General features: G+C 46.2%; 1 protein-coding gene across 1 annotated transcript; it reads right to left on the bottom strand.

The window, feature by feature from the left end:
- Positions 1-5430: 5430 nt before the first annotated feature.
- LOC132766802 (C-C motif chemokine 19-like) lies at positions 5431-26313 on the bottom strand. The gene is made up of 4 exons (XM_060761128.2): positions 26161-26313; positions 21928-22051; positions 9660-9756; positions 5431-6364 (listed from the first exon to the last, which is right to left on the bottom strand). The coding sequence occupies exons 1-4, from the start codon at positions 26228-26230 to the stop codon at positions 6308-6310; spliced, it is 348 nt and encodes a 115-aa protein (XP_060617111.1). The 5' UTR covers positions 26231-26313; the 3' UTR covers positions 5431-6307.

The following is a 26313-nucleotide window of genomic DNA, read 5'->3' as shown; positions in this document are numbered from 1 at the left end:
AAAATCCCTCTCCGGGGCTGCCTAAGGATCAGTCGCCGGATTTCAAGACCAGAATCTCCCAGTTTTCCTGCATGAGGTCTATGTGGGATGCCTATTTACCAATTGTCCTGTTTTGACCTCTGTCCCAATCCATCCTCTGCTGTCCCACTTTTCCAACTGCTTTCAAAATGCCCTGGTTTCCTTCTCCTCCTTCTCCCACTTTCCCTTTTTATCCTCAGCTGACTTCAGTTGCTGCAAATGGAGTTTAGTTGGAGAAAAGAGGGCCAAATCTTGCCCTTCCCATGCAAAATTGCCCAGTGTTTCAGAATCAAAATAGCTGAAAATGAATGGAATTCAATTTGGGAAAACATAATTTATATATCAGTTTCAGCTCAAATCAGAGAGAAAGGTAGTATGATCTGCTCAAGTTGCAAGGATCACTAATGAAGTGTCCAAGTTATGCTGGAGAGGATGTGTTAGGTGATTGGAACCAGATGATGGTGATGATGATTGCCCTGCTTTTCTCTCTGGATCAAGACACAAACTGGAAAATTATGCTGGAGAAGATGCAGAGCATTAGGAGATTAGAACCATATTGTTGTTGTTGTTTGTTATATAACAAGATGTGTTTACACAGCAAGTGTCTAGGATTGTGTGATATATAAGTGAATAATAGGCTGAAAAATGCGGTATAGAAATAAAGCAAATAAATAATAAATAAATAATGCACACAGATCTGAGTAGGGGTGGCTTTTTGTAGCTGACAGATGGTAATTTTGCCAGCGCCGATTTTTTTTAAGTGCAGGCCAAAGTCTCTAGGCACTGCACCCAGTGTGTCGATCACCACTGGGACCACCTTGACTGGCTTGTGCCAGAGTCTTTGCAGTTTGATCTTTAAATCCTCATATCATGTAAGCTTTTCCAGTTGCTTCTTGTCAATCCTGCTGTCACCTGGGATTGCAACATTGACGATCCATATTTTGTTATTTTCTACAATTGTGAGATCAGGAGTCTTGTGCTCAAAAACTCTGTCAGTCTGAATTTGGAAGTCCAAGAGTAATTTAATGTGTTCATTTTCCGTAACCCTTTCAGACTTGTGATCCCACCAGTTCTTTTTTGCTGGCAGATGGGATTTGCGGCACAAGCTCCAATGGATCATTTGAGTAACGATATTATGCCTATTATTATTATTATTATTATTATTATTATTATTAAACTTTATTTGTACCCTGCTAGCATCTCCCGAAGGACTCGATGCGGCTTACAAAGGCCAAGGCCTCAACATAACAACAACATAAAACAATACAACTCAAAGCAAATCAAAAACATAAAGCAATAACAACAAAACATTACACTATAACACAGTAAAAACTAGGGCTGGGCCAAGTAATGGTACAGAATTAAAAAGTGCTGGGTGTGACAGGTGGCATGTTGGATTTCAGGGCAAGTGCAATGTGCAGAGAATCTTAAAATTCGAATAAAGTGCTTCTGGGACATAATGCTGGAGTTTTCCTATTCCTCTGCATATAGTCTGTCTGCACAATCTTCTTGCAACAGCTAAATATGTGATCCATAGTTTTGTCTGCTTCTTTGGAGTCTACACTTGGAATCTATCGTTTATTATTATTATTATTATTATTATTATTATTATTATTATTATCCTGCTTTCACCTCTGGGTCAAGACCTAAACTGAAAACTTATGCTGCAGAGGAAGCAGGGCTCTATTCCAATGACATTCGTAGAGGAAATAATAAAGAGTTTGCCAAGAAACAGAGCTGGTGTTTGGATAATTGGAAAGAAAGACAAATATAGATTTTAATGTTGCCACAATGGTTATTTATGAAAGCAGTTAAGGGTAGGTTTTAATAGATATAAGATTCACAAGGAGTAGTAACAGAAGTCATGGGCGGTGGGTTCATGGATGTGGATGGATGGAAGGAAGGGGTGTTGTAGGATGCTCTAAATGTATATTTTTGTTAGTTGGTGTATTATTTGTTCTCTTTTTTTGTGTTACTTGTATACAATAATTTTTTTTCAAAAGGAAGTTCTTTGTAATATTCAGGAGCCCCTGGTAGCACAGCAGGTTAAACCGCTGAGCTGCTGAACTTGCTGACTGAAAGTCAATGGTTCAAATCTGGGGAGTGGGGTGAGCTCCCGTTATTAGCCCCAGCTTCTGCCAACCAAGCAGTTTAAAAACATGCAAATGTGAGTAGATTAATAGGTACCACTTCAGCAGGAAGGTAATGGCTCTCCGTGCAGTCATATCAGCCACATGACCTTGGAGGTGTCTATGGACAACACTGGCTGTTCAGCTTAGAAATTGTGATGAGCACCACTACCTAGAGTCAGACACAACTAGCCATGTGTAAAGGGGAAACCTTTAACTTTATCTTACTTTCCTAATATTCAGGTGAAATTCCAAGAAATGTCAATTTCAATCCATGTTTTAGCTGGGGATCATATGCACCATCCTGGGGATGGACTAGATGACCCTCAAAAGGTACCCCGTCCAATTACATAACCCAGTGATTCTATACACTTAGATTGGATCTGCACCACCATATAATGCAGTTTCAGAGTGATAAGGTAGTAGTGGAAAATTACCAGCCTTTGTCCACCCAGCAGGGTGCTTTGATCAAATAAACCTGTTGAATGATTTCCTTGCTTCCAGTGTTTGATTGGATAAAGAGACCCTGGAAGTTTTTGGGCCATTTGAGAAAAGAGTGACATATCATTGCACCCCAACAAGAGTGCAGATTAAATGCATTGAACTGGATTATAAAGCAGTGTAGACGCTATAATCCAGGCCAATGCAGTTAAATCTGCATTATATAAATCTACACTGACTAATAAAATCCAGTTCAAATGGCATTATATGGCAGAGTAGATGAGGCCTTGGTGGACCAATTGACTATGTTTATCTCAGGCAACTTCTTGTCCTCGTCTCATTTCAAATGAACCAGACCAATTTGGTTTTCTTTTATTTGTTTATTTTGCATTGTTTGGTAATGAAAAGAGATCAAAGAGACAAAAAGAATAACATCTCCACCTGTACTTCAAATCCAAAGGTAAATATCGGTAAAGGGAAACATGGCATGACAGCAAACAGTGGAGAGGAACTTTGCTCTTGGGCAGAAACTTTCCGCTTGAGCAGAAACTCTCTTGAAACACAGGAATTAGCCCTGAATAAACATTTCAAAAAAGACTTTTGAACACAGAAATCAATGGAGACAATGGGCTTTGTGAATTAGGGTGCATTTACACTGCAGAACGAATGCAGTTTGACCCTGCTTTAATTGCCATGGTTCAGTGCTATGGAATCATGGGAGCTGTAGTTTTGCAAGATCTTCTCTTACCAAAAGGCTGTTGCCTCCCCACACTACAAATACTGCAATTCCATAACATTGAGTCATGGCAGTTCAAGTGGTATCAAACTGCATTCATTTTATAGTGTAAGTGTAACCTTGCACAATAATTGCAAACCAGGCAAATGGCTATGAAAACATCAGTCCTTTTGGGATTGGAAATGGACTGCAAAGAATAAAACCTGCCTAGCAGCACAAAGTCCACCGAACCTTTCCCAAACCAAGACCAAAGGTCTTCTCTGGTGTAAACATTCACAGACATTCCAAAATGTGGGTGAATCCATGCTGCAGAATTAATGTAGTTTGACACTTCTTTAATTGCATTGGCTCTAGAATCTAGGTGCAGCCTCAGAGAAACCCACAAACACTTCTGGGAAGAACATTTTTGGAGTGTACATACTGAAACTGAAAGGATAAAGGGTATTACTATGGGACCGAACAATGTGCAGGCCCCCGCCTTCAAGTTGATCTGAACTGCAGCAGGGAGTTCCACAGTTCCCGAACATCAGGGGACTATGGCCCCACACAGCAGCTCCAACTGAAGGATCATTTTTCCTCCTGCTTTCTTTCCCTTTCTCCCCTGCCCTAACATTGTAACAAACCCCCCAATAAAAGTATCTTTGATTGCAACTTTTCCCTCTCTTTAGTGATACTTTGTGTCTCTTTACTGCCTCTAATACTTTCTAATATTAACCTCTCCTTTTCTTAGCCGCAGATCACTGCTGACTCACCCAGGATGCTCTTGCAGCATCCCGAGGATGCTGAAACTACGTTCCTTTGAACCGCGGATATGGAAAACCATTGGGCCCCCGTATCCGCGGGTCAACATATCGCTTCCAAATCAGTGCCATTTTCTTCCTTGACTAATTCTAAGACTAACTGCTATCTTGCTTTTTGCATTATGGACTCCTGTGCCCCAGGAATAACCATTTTGCATCCAAAACCTTATATGGAGACCAGCTGACTGTGATTCGCGGCTCCATGCTGCAACGTTGTTCCTGCCTCCATATTGATGATGTCCAGAAGCCTGTCAACCGGGGGAACTTGCTGTGGTCACCCCTTGGGACCCCCAGACCACAGACAGACCATCCTAGCCCTTAGAAATAATTGGATTTATAGTTTCCTCCTCCAAAATGAATGTACTCCGACCCTCGGAGCTCACAATGATCCCAGTGTGCACCCCATAGACATTTGGACATTTCCCCCTTTCTCGTAAACTTTTTGAACTTTTATTGAACTTTTGCCAACTTTTGGAAAACTTTTGGAACTGTTTTTGGAACGTTTCCTCCCAAAACCCCATGGACTCTTTGCTATGCTTTATGAACTTTTAATGGACTTTGGTGGGTGGGAAGGGCTGATATTATTTCATTTTCCCTCTTATATGAATTTATCCCCTATGATCCCCTTGTATGCCCCTCCCCATATCCCTATATGAAATATGAAGAAATGCCACCTTTTTGTGAACCCAGCACCTCATGACTTCGGGAAGCCTTCTCTCACTTCCTGGGACAGCTAATCCCTAGACAAAAGGACTCACCAAAACTCCTTGCATAACTGATAAAACAAACGACCTTATTTCCTCAGACTTCGGAGGGCCAAAAGGCTAGCCAGTCTGAGAAATGGGTCCTATGGACAATTTAATCACCTCTCACAAAAGGTGTTTCGTCACCTCAGCCTCCTTCCATTATGGTGACCCGGATGGCCGATACTGATCCAAGATATCATCAACAAATCCCATATCCAGGACCTAAGGACAAGAAAGGGGCTGACTTTCTTGTCAGTCAAAGATATGCATCCAGGAACCAAAAACAATAGCCAAGCTGGCTCAAGAGCTTAGGAAAAGCTATCGCTAGCAATTATACAAACATTAGTCATTTAATCCATTCAACTTTTCCTCCTGGTTCATTCTTTCCCGCCCAGACCGCCTCTTCCTTTCCCATTGGCCAAGAGGCCGAAGCGGCACTGGCTTCCTGATTGGCTAAGGCATGGCTAAGCTGGTTGCACCTCACAGCCAGTTGATGACTCCATCCAATCTGCAGGAAGCCGGCAAAGGGGGGGTGGGGTGGGAGCGGGAAATTTGAATTTGACAGCTTTGTATTCTTTATAAAACCATGTTATTTTGCCCTGCATGTCATGTCGGCTTTAGCAAATGATTGCAGTTTGACATCTGCTCCAGCTGGAGTGAAATAAACAACTTGGTGGCATTTTCTTCAACTTTGGTGAGATTTATTTGGGAAAAATCAGGGAAAATGTCTTTTTGCGTGTTTCTTTCTCACCAGGGTTTAATGGATCCTCTTTGGTGGGTCTGTTTGGTCTCTGTCTTCAGGGCAAGGCCCTCCAAATTTGTGCTCGATATCAACTATATATTTTATAGTGTAATTTTTCTTGCCTTTATATATGTTTGATGTTCTGCTCTATGGTGTTATTAATAAGCTTTATTATTGTTGTTATTCATCCTCAGTTACAAGAAGAAGAAGGCCAACTGGAGTCTGCTGGAGACTGAATGGTTCATAGTTGATGAATTAGAATTTCCTGACTCCCAAAAGTTCCATAAGAGTAACAGCACATCTATTAAACTCTTGCTTATTGGCACAAAGAAAGACGGAGTGCAATTTTTGTGCTCCGTTCCTACATATGCTAGTCCTTTTTGGCCCTTGGTTTGAATGCTGGGCCTTGCAGTTGTAGTAGAAAACCCCCAAACCAAACCAAAGTGGAATCCAAGAAATCTGTGATCTGTTCATTGCGGACCATTTCTTTGACAATGTGACATTGTCTATTGGAAAATTTTATTTTACAGATCCAACGGTGGGGGGATCTGGCTCAGCCAAGCTCCGTTGGGCATTTCCAATGCAGAAGAAGGCACAGGAAGCATTTGCAGTGGTCAAGCAGTGAGGAGTCACCTGGCCGGACCAGGTCAAGCACCCACTTTCAGGAAAGACGGGCATTTTATGAAGCCAGCTCTTTATTGGTGGTCCTTCATCGAGGCTAGCCGATGGCTGTAGGAAGTCCAGGCTGCTCTCTAGAAAGTTTAGAAAGAAATGAATATTATTATCATAACTTTGGAGGAATTTGTTGAGATGGCTGCTGCTTTTACCATTCCATAAGGACTCCACTTTGGCAGAAAAAATGAAATGCAAAAATACAGAATGGGGGACAATGCCTGGCTCGAGAGCAGTGCGTGTGAAAAAGGTCTTGGAGTCCTCGTTGGGAGGGAGTTAAACATGAGCCAACAATGTGATGTGGCGGCAAAAAAAGCCAATGGGATGTTGGCCTGCATCAATAGGAGCATAGTGTCTAGATCTAAGGAAGTAATGCTACCCCTCTATTCTGCTTTGGTTAGACCACACCTGGAATATTGTGTCCAATTCTGGGCACCACAATTCAAGAGAGATAGTGACAAGCTGGAATGTGTCCAGAGGAGGGCGACTAAAATGATCAAGGGTCTGGAGAACAAGCCCTATGAGGAGCGGCTTAGGGAACTGGGCATGTTTAGCCTGAAGAAGAGAAGGCTGAGAGGAGATATGATAGCCATGTATAAATATGTGAGAGAAAGCCACAGGGAGGAGGGAACAAGCTTGTTTTCTGCTTCCTTGGAGACTAGGATGCAATGGAACAATGGCTTCAAACTACAAGAGAGGAGATTCCATCTGAACACGAGGAAGAACTTCCTGACTGTGAGAGCCGTTCAGCAGTGGAACTCTCTGCCCCGGAGTGTGGTGGAGGCTCCTTCTTTGGAAGCTTTTAAGCAGAGGCTGGATGGCCATCTGTCAGGGGTGATTTGAATGCAATATTCCTGCTTCTTGGCAGAATGGGGTTGGATTGGATGGCCCATGAGGTCTCTTCCAACTCTTTGATTCTATGATTCTATGATTCCACCCCACTCAGACCCATCGTGAGTGCCATTGGATCCCCCACGTACGACTTAGCAAAATTCCTTGCTGCACAGTTACAAAGCCATTTTGGGCTTACTATACACTACATCAAGGACTCAGCCCACTTCATAGAAAAAATCAGCAATCTCAAGCTAAATACCAACGACAAACTGATCAGCTTCGATGTGGTATCTCTATTTACCATGGTCCCGGTAGCAGACACCATGGCACTCATCAACCAGAGGTTCCCAGAAGACATCACAGTTGTTTCACCATTGCCTCACCACCAGCTACTTTCAGTGGGACAATGGGTTCTATGAACAGAAAGATGGAGTAACTCTGGGGAGCCCTCTCAGCCCGGTTATAGCTAATTTCTACATGGAACACTTTGAAAAACAAGCCCTTGAAACAGCAACCAAAAAGCCCACGAGATGGTTCAGATATGTGGATGACACCTTCACCATTTGGAGCCACGGAGAAGAAGAACTCAACAGGTTCCTGGACCATCTTAACAGCATCCACCCAAACATATGGTTCAGAGATGTGGATGACACCTTCCCCATTTGGAGCCATGGAGAAGAAGAACTCAACAGGTTCCTGGACCATCTCAACAGCATCCACCCAAACATCCAATTCACCATGGAAGAAGAAAATGAAGGAAGACTGCCTTTTCTAGACATCCTAGTCATTCGTAAACCAGATCAACAATTGGGTCACACCGTCTACAGAAAACCCACACACACAGATAGATCTACACAAAAACTCCAACCATCACCCAAGTCAAAAAAGAAGCACCATTAAAGCCTTGGCAGACCGTGCAAAAAGAATCTGCGAAGCCCACCTCCTCCAAGATGAACTGGACCACCTCAACTGGGCTCTACAGGCCAATGGAGACTCCACCTCAGGCATCAGAAGAGCTGCAAGACCACCGAGAAGAAGCCACGAGGGTCAAGACCAAGATCCACCCAGTGACCCAGAGGGAAAGTATTCTTGCCATACATCAAGGGAACCACTGACTGTAGGAAGCTGATGAGGAAACACAACATACAAACTATCTCCAGACCCACCAAGAAAATCCAACAAATGCTCCATTTAGCAAAGGACAAGAGGGATCCTCTCACCTCTGCAGGAGTCTACCATTGTATACCATGCAGCTGTGGACAAGAAGTCTATAGAGCAGTGGTTCTCAACCTTCCTCATGCTGTGACCCCTTAATACAATTCCGAATGTTGTGGTGACCCCAACCATAAAATTATTTTCGTTGCTACTTCATAACTGTCATTTTGCTACTGTTATGAATCATAATGTACATATCTGATATGCAGGATATATTTTCATTCACTGGACTGATATGCCCAAATTTGAATACTGGTGGGGTTGGGGGGCGGGGTTGATTTTACCATTTGGGAGTTGTAGTTGTTGGGATTTATAGTTCACCTGCAATTAAAGAGCATTCTGAACTCCACCAACGATGGAATTGGGCCAAACTTGGCACACAGAACTCCCATGACCAACAGAAAATACTGGAAGGGGTTGGTGGGCATTGACCTTGAGTTTTGGATGTAGTTCGCCTGCATCCAGAGACCATTGTGGACTCAATGATGGATCAGGACTAAACTTGGCACGAATACTCAATATGACCAAATGTGAACACTGGTGGAGTCTGGGGAAAATAGACCTTGACATTTTGGGAGTTGTAGTTGCTGGGATTTATAGTTCACCTACAATCAAAGAGCATTCTGAACCCCACCAATGATAGAATTGGGCCAAACTTCCCACACAGAACCCCCATGACCAACAGAAAATGCTGTGTTTTCTGATGGTCCTTAGTGACCCCTCTGACACTCCCTTGTGACCCCTCCAGGGGTCCCGACCCCCAGGTTGAGAACCACTGCTATAGAGGGACCACCAAAGGCAGCAGAATTGCCCAGACACGCATCAAGGGACATGAAAGGCACTGCAGACTACTTCAACCAGGGAAGTCAGCCATAGCAGAGCACCCAATGAACCAACCTGGACGCAGCAGAGGCACTCCAAGGGGCCAGATACTGGCCAAAGGACATTTAATCAACTACCAAGCTTGCAAATTCTATGTTTGGCCTGTTTGTTTGTTTTTGTTAAAAATGTAATACAAATGTCTGGTTGCTGATGACACGATAAATAAATAACAGCTCAGGTCTAGAAATCTATGGCCAGAATTCAATACTGAAGTCTGGAGGGTCGCTAAATGGTTGCCTCCTTGGCACTTTGGCCACAGTCTCAACTGCCCTTTACTGGGCATCAGTTGTGCAGAGAGAAAAGGACTGGCGTAAAGGGGGAAAGGCATTTGCAGCCCATTGCAAGGCCGCAATGACCCAAAGCCTGCTTCAGAGCCAAGCCCCTCTATGTATACATGCCTCTCCTCAACTCAGAAGTCACCCCTACCACAGGTAAGTCTCTCACCTGGCGGGCCTTCCTTTGGTCCAGCTTGGCTTTCAGGTCATCCACCCACCAGGCATCCGGTGGGGCGCAGAGGTGCTTCCTTCTGAAGGTGGTGAAGCTGGAAAGGGAAGCACACAGAAAGAGCACATTGGATCAACAGAGATGGACTTTATCACAGAAGCCTAGAATCCAAGGGCTGAAAGGGATCTCCAAAGGTCATCTAGCCCAACTCCCAGATTTCTAGGCAGCACATGCCATTGCCAAACAGCTCTGACAGTCAGGAACTTCTTCCTGATGTTTCGGTGGAATCTCTTTTCCTGCCATTTGAATCCATGGCTCCAATGTGTCCCGCTATCTATCTATCTATCTATCTATCTGTTGTTGTTGTTGTTGTTGTTGTTGTTGTTGTTGTTGTTTATACCATGCCTTTCTCTCCATGGGGACTCAAGGTGGCTAACAATCCTACACTACACAAGTTTTATAAATGCCATATAAAAGCTCCCAAAGTGACCCATTTAAGTTGGATTCAGGTGTCAAACAGGGATGTGTTATTGCCTCAAACTTATTCTCCATCTTCATCGCTATGATACTTCATCTTGTTGATGGGAAGCTTCCCACCAGAGTGGAAATACTCTATTGGACAGATGGCAAGCTATTCAACCTCAGCAGACTGAAAGCCAAAACCAAGGTTACAACAACATCTGTTATAGAACTCCAGTATGCTGATGACAACGTAGTATGTGGGTCATTGGGGAGCTCCTTCATCCCCCCGGGGTGGAGGAGGCCTTTGATGACCTGACAGCTCAGTGCTGCGAGTTCGCGCACAATTTTGCGGATAAAGTCGCTCGGATACACCTCGAGGTAAACACCAGTTTTAGTACAGTGCCAGAGGAGGTGATCGAGGCATCTGCTTGTCCGGTTTTGTGGGATTCTTTCCGGCTTGTTCATCCTGATGTCGTGGCCCCGGTACTTCCTGGAGGGCCATTCCCAGATGGTGAAGCTGGCCTTTGACCTGTGGGATCCCGCAAGCGAGAAGCCAAGTCTGCCAAAGGTCATCGCAATGCGTTCATGTCTGCAAAGGGTATTTAGCCTTCTCGCTGACACACAGGGGTTGTCAGTTCAACGTAGCTCTTTCCATGCAAACTTCTATGGATTAACCTTGGCTTTAAGCAGCACGCTTCTGGATTCCTGAGTCTGGGATTTTGGGTCTTGTGTTCAACTGTTTTCCCATGGACTATTGTTTGTCCATTGCTTAAAGGATTATGCTTCATGTTTTTGCCTTTGGATCTTGGGAACTGTGTCTTTACATTTAAGCCTTATGGAACTTTTTGTTGCATCCCAGATCAGGAAACAAGACCATAAGATTAAGTAGGAAAAACAATCCTTTTTATTGATGAAAAATTGGTTACAAAAGAAAGGCAAATGCAAAGTCAAAGAGCCACAATAGAAACACAGCAATCAGGAAAATCTCTGAGCTTGAGCAAAATTCCAAAAACCAGAATACAAAAACCAGGAACCTGTTAGCATCTCACTAACCAGTACTTGAAAACTAGAAGCCTCTGGGATTACCGGCCATGGAACACAGGAATTCTGCCAAGGCACAGCCGCAGTCCAAAACGTTGCTTGATCTAACGAGACAACCGGGGACCCCTTAAACCAAAGAAACTATTCCTTGAAACGCCCCTTGACTTTGAAGCCTGGGCCTGTCTCTCTTGTAATCTATTTGACCTTCGTAGAAACTGTGAATCACTCCTGTTTCTAGCTATCTGTTCCCTTTGGTCATAGAATCATAGAATCATAGAATCATAGAATCATAGAGTTGGAAGAGACCTCATGGGCCATCCAGTCCAACCCCCTGCCAAGAAGCAGGAATATTGCATTCAAATCACCCCTGACAAATGGCCATCCAGCCTCTGTTTAAAAGCTTCCAAAGAAGGAGCCTCAACCACACTCCGGGGCAGAGAGTTCCACTGCTGAACGGCTCTCACAGTCAGGAAGTTCTTCCTAATGTTCAGATGGAATCTCCTCTCTTGTAGTTTGAAGCCATTGTTCCGCGTCCTAGTCTCCAAGGAAGCAGAAAACAAGCTTGCTCCCTCCTCCCTGTGGCTTCCTCTCACATATTTATACATGGCTATCATATCTCCTCTCAGCCTTCTCTTCTTCAGGCTAAACATGCCCAGTTCCCTAAGCCGCTCCTCATAGGGCTTGTTCTCCAGACCCTTGATCATTTTAGTCGCCCTCCTCTGGACACTTTCCAGCTTGTCAACATCTCTCTTGAATTGTGGTGCCCAGAATTGGACACAATGTGATTCCAGGCGTGGTCTAACCAAAGCAGAATAGAGGGGCAGCATTACTTCCTTAGATCTAGACACTATGCTTCTATTGATGCAGGCCAAAATCCCATTGGCTTTTTTTGCCGCCACATCACATTGTTGGCTCATGTTTAACTTGTTGTCCACGAGGACTCCAAGATCTTTTTCACACGTACTGCTCTCGAGCCAGGCGTCCCCCATTCTGTATCTTTGCATTTCATTTTTTCTGCCAAAGTGGAGTATCTTGCATTTGTCACTGTTGAACTTCATTTTGTTAGTTTTGGCCCATCTCTCTAATCTGTCAAGATCGTTTTGAATTCTGCTCCTGTCCTCTGGACTATTGGCTATCCCTCCCAATTTGGTGTCGTCTGCAAACTTGATGATCATGCCTTCTAGCCCTTCATCTAAGTCATTAATAAAGATGTTGAACAGGACCGGGCCCAGGACGGAGCCCTGCGGCACTCCGCTCGTCACTTCTTTCCAAGATGAAGAGGAAGCATTAGTGAGCACTCTCTGTGTTCGTCCACTTAACCAATTACAGATCCACCTCACCGTAGTTTTGCCTAGCCCACATTGGACTAGTTTCCTTGCCAGAAGGTCATGGGGGACCTTGTCGAAGGCCTTACTGAAATCCAGGTACGCTACATCCACGGCATTCCCCGCATCTACCCAGCTTGTAGCTCTATCGAAGAAAGAGATCAGATTAGTCTGGCATGACTTGTTTTTGATAAATCCATGTTGACTATTAGCGATGACTGCATTTGTTTCTAAGTGTTTGCAGACCACTTCCTTAACAATCTTTTCCAGAATCTTGCCCGGTATCGACGTGAGGCTGACCGGACGGTAGTTGTTTGGGTCATCCTTTTTTCCCTTCTTGAAGATTGGGACCACATTGGCCCTCCTCCAATCTGCTGGAACTTCTCCCGTTCTCCAAGAACTCTCAAAGATGGTTGCCAATGGTTCCGAAATGACTTCCGCTAGTTCCTTCAATACTCTGGGGTGTAGTTGATCTGGCCCTGGGGACTTGAACTCATTAAGAGCGGCCAGGTATTCCTGGACGACTTCTTTCCCAATTTGGGGTTGGATGTCCTCCAATCCCTCATCCACTCCATCTTGCTGAGGTTGAAGACTCTCTTTTTGTGAGAAGACCGAGGCAAAGAAGGCATTAAGTAGTTCTGCCTTTTCCCTATCCCCTGTCAGCATTGCCCCATCTTCTCCTCGAAGAGGTCCTATCGCCTCCTTGTTTTTCCTTTTTCTACTGACATAAGAATAGAAGCCCTTTTTATTGTTTTTAATGTCCCTGGCAAGTCTGAGCTCGTTTTTTGCTTTAGCCTTGCGGACCTTTTCCCTACAGGTGTTGGCTATTTGTTTGAATTCTTCTTTGGTGATTTCTCCCTTTTTCCACTTCTTGTGCATGTCTCTTTTGTGTCTCAGCACAGTTAGAACTTCTTTGGACATCCATTCTGGCTTCTTTGCACTTGTCCTATTTTTTCTCTTTGTTGGCACGGTTTGCAATTGCGCCTTGAGTATTTCACTCTTGAGAAATTCCCATCCATCCGTAGCTCCCTTGTCTTTTAGTATCTGTGTCCACGGAATGCTGCTCAGCGTTTCCTTCATTTTTTGGAAATCAGCTCTCCTAAAGTCCAAAATGCGGGTTTGACTTGTCTTAGTTTCGGCCTTCCTTTGTACCTCAAATTGCAGGAGCACATGGTCACTTGCCCCTAAGGATCCTACCACTTCGACCGCATCGATCAGGTCCTCCGCATTTGTTAGGATGAGATCAAGAGTAGCCAATCCCCTTGTTGCCTCTTCTACCTTCTGGACCATGAAATTGTCTGCAAGGCAAGCGAGGAATTTGTTGGACCTTGTACTCTTGGCCGAGTTTGTTTTCCAGCAAATATCGGGATAGTTGAAATCGCCCATGACTACTACATCTCTTTTCTGTGCCTGTTTGGTCAACTGTTGGCAGAAGACTTCATCACGATCTTCCTCCTGGCTTGGGGGTCTGTAGTAGACGCCTACAACGACATCTTTTTGAGTCCCAGTTCCCTTGATTCTTATCCAGATGATTTCAAGCTGGTTTCCCAGATTGCTGTCTTGCATTTCTTGTGCAGCATAAGAGTTTTTGACATATAAGGCTACTCCGCCTCCTCTCCCCTTTGTTCGGTTTCTGTGAAAGAGGTTATACCCCTCGATATCTACATTCCAGCGATAGGAGTCATCCCACCAGGTTTCAGTGATGGCTATGATATCATATTTGTGGTGTTGTGCTAGAAGTTGGAGTTCGTCTTGTTTATTTCCCATGCTCTGTGCATTAGTGTAAAGACATGTGAGCCCCTGGGATCTTCCCTTTAATGGTCCTCATTAAAAAAACCCAGGTGTGATTTCCTCTGGAGAGCTATCACGGCTGGATTCCAAAACATTTTCATCAGGCTGTTCAGTTTCACTTTCCTTGCCACTGAGCTCAGCATCAACAAGAGTTTCAACACTATCAGGGAGAGATACATGTTCAGTGGCTTGCTTAGTTGGAAATACAATCATAGAATCAGGTTCACACAGAGATTGGGGCTCAGGTTCACACAGAGCAGGCTGAACCCCAACACTTGTATTCTTCATGCTATGTTTTGATTTTGCCTTTTTCTCAATAAACTACAAAATCTACAGTTTTGCTGTGGTGGTGTTTGGGAGCAAGGTGAAAACTACCCTGAGTTGCAACAGAAAGTTAGGTACCACCTATGTGTGGGGAGGCTAATTTAACTAATTTATGAGGCCATAAAAAAGTCCTGAACCGGTGCCTGGCCGCTGTAATGGTCTGGATGAGGGCGAACAAACTGAAATTAAATCCAGACAAGACAGAGGTACTCCTGGTCAGTCGCAAGGCTGAGCAGGGTATAGGGTTACAGCCTGTGCTGGATGGGGTCCCACTCCCCTTGAAGGCGCAGGTTCGCAACTTGGGTGTAACCCTGGACTCATCGTTGAGCCTGGATCCCCAGGTTTCAGCGGTGACCAGGGGAGCATTTGCACAGCTCAGGCTCGTGCGCCAGCTGCGCCCGTACCTTGGGAAGTCTGACTTGGCCACGGTGGTACACGCTCTGGTCACATCCCGCCTTGACTACTGCAACGCTCTCTACGTGGGGCTGCCCTTGAAGACGGCCCGGAAGCTTCAGCTAGTCCAGCGTGCGGCAGCCATGTTACTAACAGGAGCAGGACGCAGGGAGCATACAACGCCCTTGTTGTTCCAGCTCCACTGGCTGCCGATTTGCTACCAGGCCCAATTTAAGGTGCTGGTGTTATCCTACAAAGCCCTAAACGGTTCCGGCCCAAAGTACCTTGCGGACCGCATCTCGGCCTATGAGCCCACGAGGACCTTGAGATCGTCTGGGGAGGCCCTTCTCTCGATCCCGCCTGCCTCACAGGCACGTCTGGCGGGGACGAGAGAGAGGGCCTTCTCGGTGGTGGCCCCCCGGCTGTAGAACACCCTCCCGGTTGACATCAGACAGGCGCCCTCCCTTATGTCTTTCCGTAAGAGCCTAAAGACATGGCTATTCGAGAAGGCATTTAACTGAGTGCTACAGTAACTGGAAATGACAACTGGAACGGAATATGGATTACGAGATTGGTTATGATTCCACGATAAGACGGAGCGGATTATTTTAGTGTAATTATTTGATTGTGTATTAGTGATATGTTGGTTTTTTTGTTATGGCTTTACTGTAAATTGTCTTTTATATGTTGTACACCGCCGTGAGTCGCCCTAGGGCTGAGAACGGCGGTCAACAAATGCAGCAAATAAATAAATAAATAAATAAATAAATAAATAAATAAATCTCCAGCAAAAAGCATGCGGGGAATGCGGAAAGTACTTCAGCAGTGCCACAGATGGACGGTGAAGCAACAGCTTCCCTGGTGGCCAGAAAATTGGAATGTTAAATAGCCTCTGACTGTCTGTCTATATGTGTTGTGTGTCTATGGCATTGAATGTTTGCCATGTATGTGTACATTGTAATCCTGAGTCCCCTGCAAGGTGAGGAGGGCGGAATATAAATACTGTAAATAAATAAACAAACAAACACAAGCTCTCCTTCCTAAAGTTGTGAAATCAGCTTCCAAGGCAAAAAGGGCAGGGCTGTTTGTTATTTTCTTTGCTTGCTGTGAGTTGCCTAAAATGATACTACAAATCCCATACTTTTAAGTCTCTCCTCACCTAACTTGTGAAATCAGCTTACAAGGCCCCAAAAGCTCTCAGGGCTGGCTGTTTGTTATTTCCTTTGCTTGCTGTGCATTGTCTAAAAAGACACTACAAATCCCATACTTTAAAGTCTTGCGTATTGCGCAATCGCGTCCGCCATTAACGAAGTGATTCGGAAATTTTGGAAATTTTGAAAAGTTCCAAAAAAATTTCCAAAAAAAATCGGAATTCAATTCCGAATCGAACGACTAGCGTCCCCTACATCCAAAATGATGCCCCATTAAAGCCTTGGCAGACCGTGCAAAAAGAATCTGCGAAGCCCACCTCCTCCAAGAGGAACTGAACCACCTCAACTGGGCTCTCCAGGCCAATGGAGACTCCACCTCAGACATCAGAAGAGCTGCAAGACCACCAAGAAGAACCCACGAGAGTCAAGACGAAGATCCACCCAGAGGAAAAGTGTTCCTGCCATACAACAAGGGAACCACTGACCGCAGAGGGAAGCTGATGAGGAAACACAACATGCAAACTATCTCCAGACCCACCAAGAAAATCCAACAAATGCTCCGTTCAGCAAAGGACAAGAGGGATCCTCTCACTTCTGCAAGAGTCTACCATTGTATCCCATGCAGCTGTGGACAAGAAGTCTCCATAGGACCACCAAACGCAGCAGCATTGCCCAAACACGAATCAAGGAACATGACAGGCACTGCAGACTACTTCAACCAGAGAAGTCAGCCATAGCAGAGCACCTGAGGAACCAGCCTGGACACAGCATATATTTGAGAACACAGAAATGCTGGACCACTCTCACAACCACCACGACACAGAGAAGCCATTGAAATCCACAAGAAGCATGTGGACAATTTCAACAGAAAGGAAGAGACCATGAAAATGAACAAAATCTGGCTACCAGTATTAAAAAACTCTAAAATTACAACAGCAAAACAGCAGAGAGGAAACAACCAGGCACATCTTAACACCTCTCAGGGGATTTTCCCAGGCTCAGGCAGGCCTTCAAATGCTAATGAAGGTGTTCAGTTGAAACATTCACACCTAGCTCCAGCAGACAAGAGTCCTTTGTCCCACCCCAGCCATTCCACAGATATATAAACCCCCTCCCAGTTCCAACAGACCTCACTACCTCTGAGGATGCTTGCCATAGATGCAGGTGAAACATCAGGAGAAATGCCTCTAGAACATGGCCCTATAGCCCGAAAAAACCCACAAGAACCTAGTGATCCCAGCCATGAAAGCCTTCGACAATACATCATCCAAAATGAGTTTTGAACCATTTTTTGGGGGGATCAACCAAGCCTAATATCGATATCTATATGTGAACACCGTTGTGGGGTGCCCTTTGCTGCCTGTGCCCCTGGATTGGGGAAAAATTGGCTTGTTTTGGGAACAAGGACTGTGGATATAGCTTCATTGGAGACCCCTTTCCACCCCAGATAATAATTTTTTCCAGGAGTGGATTTCCCTTTCTTCCAATGGGAAGATCCCTCTCACTTCCTGTTGTCTCAGCCCCACTGTTCTTAACTATGAGTTGTTTGCAAGTCGGGTGTTTGTAACTTGGGAACGCCCCACTATTATAGTATTATGTCACTTTTCTCTCTTGATCGAGACCCAGAGTAGCTTTTCCAAAGGAGGAGGCCAAGTTTTCAAATTCTGGGAAGGATCCATTAGGTCAAGACCCGCATTAGAGGATTCTGTCTGGAAAAATGGACCATGAAAGTCGAACATTTTCCTGAAAATTTCACTCCACTTTCTCTCTCTGTGGAGATTGGATTGGGAAAACAATCAGGGACATCTAATCACCTCTCAACAAAAGATTGCCCCAAGCACTGCCAGGCCATCAAATACTAATCAAGGTGGTCAGTTGAAACATTCACACCTAGCTCCAAGAGACAAGAGTTCTTTGCCCCACCCTGGTCATTCCACAGATATATAAACCTGATTTTCCTAGTTCCAACAGACCTCACTACCTCTGAGGATGCTTGCCATAGATGCAGGCAAAACGTCAGGAGAGAATGCCTCTAGAACATGGCCATACAGCCCGGAAAAAAAACTACAACAACCCAGGGATTCTGGCCATGAAAAACTTCGACAATACATTTTGCTCCTTTCTGAGTGCAGCTGTAAAGAGGGCTTTGTTTTGTCTCTCTTGTCCCATGACGGTTTGGGAAGGGGCCAAAACGGGGGATGCAGAAGCCACCTTTGCCATCGATCAGTCGGTCGCTCAGGTGGAACCCAAAGACTCTAAGTTCGGATTTGGCCGCAAGCCACCAACCGCAGGTGCCACTGGAATTGCATCCATTAATCAGATTTTGCTGCCAAAGGGAAACAAGTTGAGTTGTGAACTGTAATGTGTACATAGGGATGGAACGAATATTTAGAACGTTTTTGGAGTGTAGAGATTCTGTTCCAAACTGCATTACATGGCTGTGCAGATGGCTAGGCATGGGTCAACTTGGACCCTCCCTCCAGGTGTTTTGGACTCCAACTCCCACAATTCCTAACAGCCTACCGGCTGTTAGGAATTGTGGGAGTTGGAGTCCAAAACACCTAGAGGGAGAGCCCAAGTTTGCCCATGCCTGAGATGGAGGGTGCAGGAAATATGCCCCCCCCCCCCCCCCCCAGCATAGGCTTCTGGACATCTTCCAAGCAGATCGGATCCCAGGCTATTTCCCTGGAGGTGTTGAGAGTGCCTCTACTACGCCTTGCACGGCTGCATCAATAGGAGCCTAGTGCCTAGATCTAGGGAAGTCATGCTCCCCATGCTCTATTTCGCTTTTATTAGACCACACCTGGAATATTGTGTCCAATTCTGGGCACCATAATTCAAGAGAGATATTGACAAGCTGGAATGTGTCCAGAGGAGGGCGACTCAAATGATCAAGGGTCTGGAGAACAAGCCCTATGAAGAGCGGCTTAAGGAGCTGGGCATGTTTAGCCTGAAGAAGAGAAGGCAGAGAGGAGATATGATAGCCATGTATAAATATGTGAGAGGAAGCCACAGGGAGGAGGGAGCAAGCTTGTTTTCTGCTTCCTTGCAGACTAGGACGCAAGGGAACAATGGCTTCAAACTACAAGAAAGGAGATTCCACCTGAACATGAGGAAGAACTTCCTGACTGTGAGAGCCATTCAGCAGTGGAACTCTCTGCCCCGGAGTGTGGTGGAGGCTCCTTCCTTGGAAGCTTTGAAACAGAGGCTGGATGGCCGTCTGTCAGGGGTGATTTGAATGCAATATTCCTGCTTCTTGGCAGAATGGGGTTGGACTGGATGGCCCATGAGGTCTCTTCCAACTCTATGATTCTATGATTCACCCATGCCTGAGATGGAGTGTGCAGGAAACATGTGTCCCGTCCCGTCCCCCCCCCCCCCCCCAGCATAGACTTCTGGACATCTTCCAAGCAGATCAGATTCCAAAATATTTCCCTAGAAGAGTTGGGAGTGCCTCTACTACGCCTTGCATGGCTGCATATCCAGCCAGGCAGTGAGTAAGCAGGAAAGTGGTGTTTGGTGCACACATTTTTGTGCACAGTCTCAGTTGCATACACAAAAGCAACACCTGTGAGGAGCCATTTTCACGCTTGACCACTCAGCTGGCAGAAACAGCCAGGCATCAAGTCCTCCGTAGCTGTGGAAACATGACTGCAAATTGGAGAACGGTTCCTAGAATCACAGAGTTGGAAGAGACCACATGGTCCATCTAGTCCAGTGGTTCTCTACCTGGGGGTTGGGACCCCTTTGGGGGTTGCGAGGGGGTGTCAGAGGGGTCACCAAAGACCATCAGAAAATATAGTATTTTCTGTTGGTCATGGGGGTTCTGTGTGGAAAGTTTGGTCCAATTCTATCATTGGTGGGGTTCAGAATGCTCTTTAATTGTATGTGAACTATAAATCCCAACCACTACAATCCCCAAATGGCAAGGTCTATTTTCTCCAAACTCTACTAGTGTTCACATTTGGGCATACTGAATATTTGTGCCAAGTTTGATCCAGATCAATCATTGCTTGAGTTCACAGTGTTCTCTGGATTTAGGTGAACTACAACTCCAAAACTCAAGGTCAATGCCCACCAGTATTTCCAGTATTTTCTCTTGGTCATGGGAATTTTGTGTGCCATGTTTGATTCAATTCCATCATTGATGGAGTTCAGAAGGCTCTTTGATTTAAGGTGAACTATAAATCCCAGCAACTCTAGCATTACCAAATGACAAAATCAATCACCCCCAAGCCCACCAGTATTCAAATTTTGGGTGTATCGGGTATTTGTGCCAAATTTGGTCCAGTGACTGAAAATACATCCTGCATATCAGATATTTACATTACAAAATTACAGTTATGAAGTAGCAACGAAAATAATGTTATGGTTGGGGGTCACCACAACATGAGGACCTGTACTAAGGAGTGACGGTATTAAGGAGGTTGAGAACCACTGATCTAGTCCATCTTCATTCTACCATGCAGGAAAAGCACAAGCCAAGTGATTTTCCTGCTTCTTGGCAGGGGTTGGACTGAATGGCCCATGAAGTCTCTTCCAACTCGATGAGTCTATGAAAGCACCCCTGATAGATGGCCATCCAGCCTTTATTTAAAAGCCTCCAAGAAAGAAGTGTCTACCACACTCCAAGGTAGAGAGTTCCACTGCTGAACAGCTCTTCTTACTGTCAGGAAGTTCTTCCTAATGTTCAGTTGGAATCTCCTTTCCTAATTTGAACTCATACCTCTGAGTCCTAGTCTCCAGGGCAGCAGAAAACAATCCTTGCTCCTTCTCCCTTATGGTATCTTTTCACATTTATAGACTCTAAACACCTTCGCAGAAGCACACGGGAAGTTTGACCTGTCATTGAACATCACGAAAACCAAAGTGCTGTTCCAGCAGTCACCAGCCAATCCCTTTCCAATGCCAGAGATACAACTGAATGGTGTAACATTAGAAAATGTGGACCATTTCTGTTCCCTTGACAGCCACCTCTCCACCAAAGTCAACATTGACACCAAAATACAACACCGCCTGAGCTCTGTGAGTGCAGCATTTTCCCAAATGAAGCAGAGAGTGTTTGAGGACCAGGACATCCGTAGGGAGACCAAGGGGCTTGTTCACAAAGCTATTGTCCTCCCAACCGTGCCATACGCCTGAGAAACGTGGACTGCCTACAGACGTCACATGCAACTCCTGGAACGATTCCATCAGCGCTGCCTCCGGAAAATCCTGCAAATCTCTTGGGAAGACAAGTGGACAAATGTCAGCGTGCTGGAAGAAGCAAAGACCACCAGCACTGAAGTGATGGCCCTCCGCCACCAACTCTGCTGGACCGGCCACGTTGTCCGGATGCCCGACCACCGTCTCCCAAAGCAGTTGCTCTACTCCGAACTCAAGAATGGAAAACGGAAAAGAGATTTAAAGATGGGCTCAATGCCAACCTTAAAAACTCTGGCATAGACACCGAGAACTGGGAAGCCCTGGCCCTTGAGCGCTCCAGCTGGAGGTCAGCTGTGACCAGCAGTGCTGCAGAATTAGTAGAGGCACAAATGGAGGGTGAAAGAGAGAAACGTGCCAAGAGGAAGGCGCATCAAGCCAACCCTGACCAAGACCGCCTTCCACCTTGAAACAGATGCCCTCACTGTTGGAGAAGATGCGGGTCAGCTACACAGTCACCTACGGACCCACCGCCAGGACACTACACTTGGAGGACCATCATCCTTGGACTACGAGGGATCACCGAAGTAAGTAAGTATGCACCCCAAGATTCCCATCCCAATCCAGACCCCAACTTACACCACGGCACGGAGGAAGCACCCTTCTTCGGCATGTTGATCGCGATAGGAGCGGACAATCTTGGCCGGGATGGGGATGGGGCTGGTCCGCACACAGCAGTCCATCGCTTGGCGGCCCTCCGAGACTGGAGGAGAAGGAAACAGAAGGAGAAAAGCCATCCTGAGGAAGGAGAAGGAGCTGCCAGGGTTTCCCCTTCTTGGGTGAGCTGGGCAACCTTGGCTATAAAGTCAGGGAGAAGAAGGTGTCTTTCAGCAGAAGCCTTGTGCCTTCTCCGCAGGAAGAATGGAAGGCTAGGAAAGGTAGGAGATAGTCTCCAAGGTGGGTACCAGGAACTCTTCCTCCATCCATACATCCCTCCCTCCATCCAAAGGCAGCCCTAGGTTATTTTCCATGGTAAGCAAACAGTATTTTGATATATATTGTCGAAGGCCTTCATGGCTGGAATCACTAGGTTCTTGTGGGTTTTTTTGGGCTATGTGGCCATGTTCTAGAGGCATTTCTCCTGACGTTTCGCCTGCATCTATGGCAAGCATCCTCAGAGGTAGTGACCTCACTACCTCTGAGGATGCTTGCCATAGATGCAGGCGAAACGTCAGGAGAAATGCCTCTAGAACATGGCTCTATAGCCCGAAAAAACCCACAAGAACCTAATCATTGATATATATTTTCTGTTTGTCGTGGGAGTTCTGTGTGCCATATTTGGTTCAATTCCATCATTGGTGGAGTTCAGAATGCTCTTTGATTGTAGGTGAACTATACATCCCAGTAACTACACTTGCCGCGCTTGCTCCCTTGGGTCCGGAGGCGTGCCTGAAGACCCCGGCGTGTGCACCAAAAGTCACCTCTTCTCCTGACGTTCTCCTCAGCCATTGGGACCAAGAGAGAGAGAGAGAGAGAGAGAGAGAGAGAGGTGGAGATGCCCACCTTTCCTGAAGGTAGGCGCAAGAACAAAGGAGGGAGCGGAAGTGGGAGATACCTCCAGCCGGAGGGACTCTCTCTCTCTCTCTCTCTCTCTCTTGGAGATGCCCACCTTTCCTGAAGGTAGGCGCAAAAACAAAGGAGGGAGCGGAGGTGGGAGATACCTCCAGCTGGAGGGGCTCTCTCTCTCTCTCTCTCTTGGTCCCAATGGCTGAAGAGAAAGTCAGGAGAAAAAGCGACTTTGGGTGCGCACGCTGGGGTCTTCAGACACGCCTCCGGACCCAAAAAGGCGTGGCGGCTCCACCCCTTGGCCCACCCGCAGATTGGGGAGAGGAAAGGAGGCTGGTGGAGTGCCAGGGGATCGGGAAAAGGAGCCAGTCATGGGGAAGGGATCGAGCGCGCAGAACGATTGAGCGCCGGCTCTGCTCGCGCACCTGGTGGCCGGGTGGAGCAGAAATGAGAGGGGCGAGGCGAGGCTCAAGGGCCCGGCCTCTTGTTGCAATCCAGAGCAGGGAACGAGGCCCTAAGATAACTCTCCACCACACTTGGCTGTGAAAAACAATCCTTTTTTATTGAAGAAAAATGGTTACAAAATAAAGGAAAAATGCAAGTCAAAAGCCACAGCAAAATCAGCAAACATGAATTTAAACAGACAAAGCAAAACCAAAAGCCTCACTGGGAAATACTGGAATCTGTTAGCAATCCACTAACCGTACTTGATATCCTAGAAATCTTTCCATACTATGGCCAGGGAACCGGGAGAACTGCCAAGGTCTTCATCAATTCTGAAACGATGCCTGAACTGAGGGAATCAGCCTGGCGTATTGCAATTAAAACTCAAGAATCGGTTCCGTGAACCGCCCTTCTGTTTTGAAGCCAATGTTTTTAATTCTTGAATTCGGGAGGATCGACGCAAACTGAGTGTTTTATTTCTGTCTTCCCAAATTTGGCCCCTTCTGTTGTCATTACAGTTAACAGGTGCAGAAGGGAGGGAAAGGTCAAGGTCTCCCTCTGAAACATTCTCAGGAACACTGGTACTTTCATTTTCCAAATCTACAGAAGTTCCTTCCTCACTAATTTCAGGAACATTGGCATTTTCCAAACCTACAGCAGATTCTTCCTCACTAATTTCAGGAGCATTGGCATCAAGAGGTACATTTCCACTAGCATCAGTAAATATACTTTCATTAGCATCAGGAGGAACAAACAGAGAATCAGGTTCAAGTTCAAACTCAGGCTGAACCCCAACACCCCTTTGGGAAGAGGATCGTCCGGCAGCGAGGCAAGAAAGTCGAGTCTCCCCCCGGACTGCTCGGGCTGTTGTGAGCTGAGGGGGGGCTCCTCAAGTGGCGGTCGAGGGGCATTTACAGAGGCGCCTCTGCACCCCTGGCAAAAAAAAGTGTTTTGCGACCGCTTACTTCGCGTAATGGATGAGCCGTCCCTGCCTCCATCCCTTCCTTTCCCTTCCTCTCCCATTCCTCCCTCTCTTTCTCTCATTTTGTGCCCCTTTCAACCACATATTGGAATGGAAGGTCCTAGAATTTCATAGAATCACAGAATTCAAAGAGACTACCAGGGGACATCTAGTCCACCCCTTCTGCCAGGCAGGGAGACTCAACCCAAGCCTTCCCGAAAGATGGTCATCCACCGGCCAGAGTAAGGCCCATTCTACACTGTCATATCAATTATATAATTCAAAACAGATGATGTACATGATCTGCTTTGAACTGGATAATATGAGTCTACACTGCCATGTAATCCAGTTCAAAACAGAGAACCTGGATTTTATATGGCAGTGTAGATAAGGCCTGAGGCTGGATCTACACTGTCACATAATCCAGATTATCAAAGCAAATGATCCAAATTATCTGGATTATGACAGAATCCTAGAATTGAAAAGGACCCCAAGAGGCCATCCAGTCCAATCATTTTCTACCAGGCAGGAAGACACAATCCAAACCCTCCCAACAGATGTCCATCCAGATTCTGTTTAAAATCCTCCAGCCATGGAGACTCCATTGTACTCCCAGGTGGTTGATACTCCATGAGAGTTAGAAAGGAATCCCAAGGGCATCTAGTCCAACCCTCTTCTGCCTTGAAAGAAGACACAATCAAAGCCCTCCCAACAGATGCCCATCCAGCCTCTGTTTAAAATCCTCCAGCGATGGAGACTCCGTTGTACTCCCAGGCGGTTGATACTCCATTAGAGTTGGAAAGGAACCCCAAGGCCATCTAGTCCAACCCCCTTCTGTCTTGAAGGAAGACACAATCAAAGCCCTCCCAACAGATGCCCATCCAGCCTCTGTTTAAAATCCTCCAGCGATGGAGACTCCATTGGACTCTCAGGCGGTTGATACTCCATTAGAGTTGGAAAGGAACCCCAAGGCCATCTAGTCCAACCCCCTTCTGTCTTGAAGGAAGACACATTCAAAGCCCTCCCGACAGATGCCCATCCAGCCTCTGTTTAAAATCCTCCAGCAATGGAGACTCCATTGGACTCCCAGGCAGTTGATACTCCATTAGAGTTGGAAGGAACCCTAAGGCCATCTAGTCCAACCCCCTTCTGCCTTGAAGGAAGACACAATCAAATCCCTCCCAACAGATGCCCATCCAGCCTCTGTTTAAAATCCTCCAGCAATGGAGACTCCATTGGACTCCCAGGCAGTTGAAAAGGAACCCCAAGGCCATCTAGTCCAACCCCCTTCTGTCTTGAAGGAAGACACATTCAAAGACCTCCCGACAGATGCCCATCCAGCCTCTGTTTAAAATCCTCCAGCAATGGAGACTCCATTGGACTCCCAGGCAGTTGATACTCCATTAGAGTTGGAAGGAACCCTAAGGCCATCTAGTCCAACCCCCTTCTGCCTTGAAGGAAGACACAATCAAAGCCCTCCCAACAGATGCCCATCCAGCCTCTGTTTAAAATCCTCCAGCAATGGAGACTCCATTGGACTCCCAGGCAGTTGAAAAGGAACCCCAAGGGCATCTAGTCCAACCCTCTTCTGCCTTGAAAGAAGACACAATCAAAGCCCTCCCAACAGATGCCCATCCAGCCTCTGTTTAAAATCCTCCAGCGATGGAGACTCCATTGGACTCCCAGGTGGTTGATACTCCATTAGAGTTGGAAAGGAACCCCAAGGCCATCTAGTCCAACCCCCTTCTGCTTGAAGGAAGACACAATCAAAGCCTTCCCAACAGATGACCACTCAGTTTCATCATCTGTTCAAGTGGGAGCTGCTGTTTCAAATCCTTCTCTATGTCTCCAGACTGGGCAAAGAGAGTCCTGCTAGGAACCCAGCTGGAGTGGGTTCTTACCTGGAGAGATGGTCCAGGTGGAGAGAGCCAGCAGGCAGAGCAGGCCCTGGCTTTGGCAAAGGATGCCCATGGCAGCTGCAGCACCCAGGAGCCCAAGGCAGAGAGAGAGCCAACCAGGAAGGGAAGCTGGCCACAGTCCTGGGCACAAGGCTC

This window comes from Anolis sagrei, chromosome 2 (assembly GCF_037176765.1).
Source record: "Anolis sagrei isolate rAnoSag1 chromosome 2, rAnoSag1.mat, whole genome shotgun sequence".
NCBI classification, from domain to species: Eukaryota; Metazoa; Chordata; class Lepidosauria; order Squamata; family Dactyloidae; genus Anolis; species Anolis sagrei.
This window is presented reverse-complemented; position numbering and strand designations above follow the sequence as displayed.

Coding starts and splice junctions, on each gene's coding strand:
- LOC132766802 (XM_060761128.2), bottom strand. CDS start 26,230: ATGGGCATCCTTTGCCAAAGCCAGGGCCTGCTCTGCCTGCTGGCTCTC. Junction 22,052..26,160: donor CACCTGGACCATCTCTCCAG/GTAAGAACCCAC, acceptor CTTCTCCTCCAG/TCTCGGAGGGCCGCCAAGCG. Junction 9,757..21,927: donor TGCTTCCTCCGTGCCGTGGT/GTAAGTTGGGGT, acceptor TTCCCTTTCCAG/CTTCACCACCTTCAGAAGGA.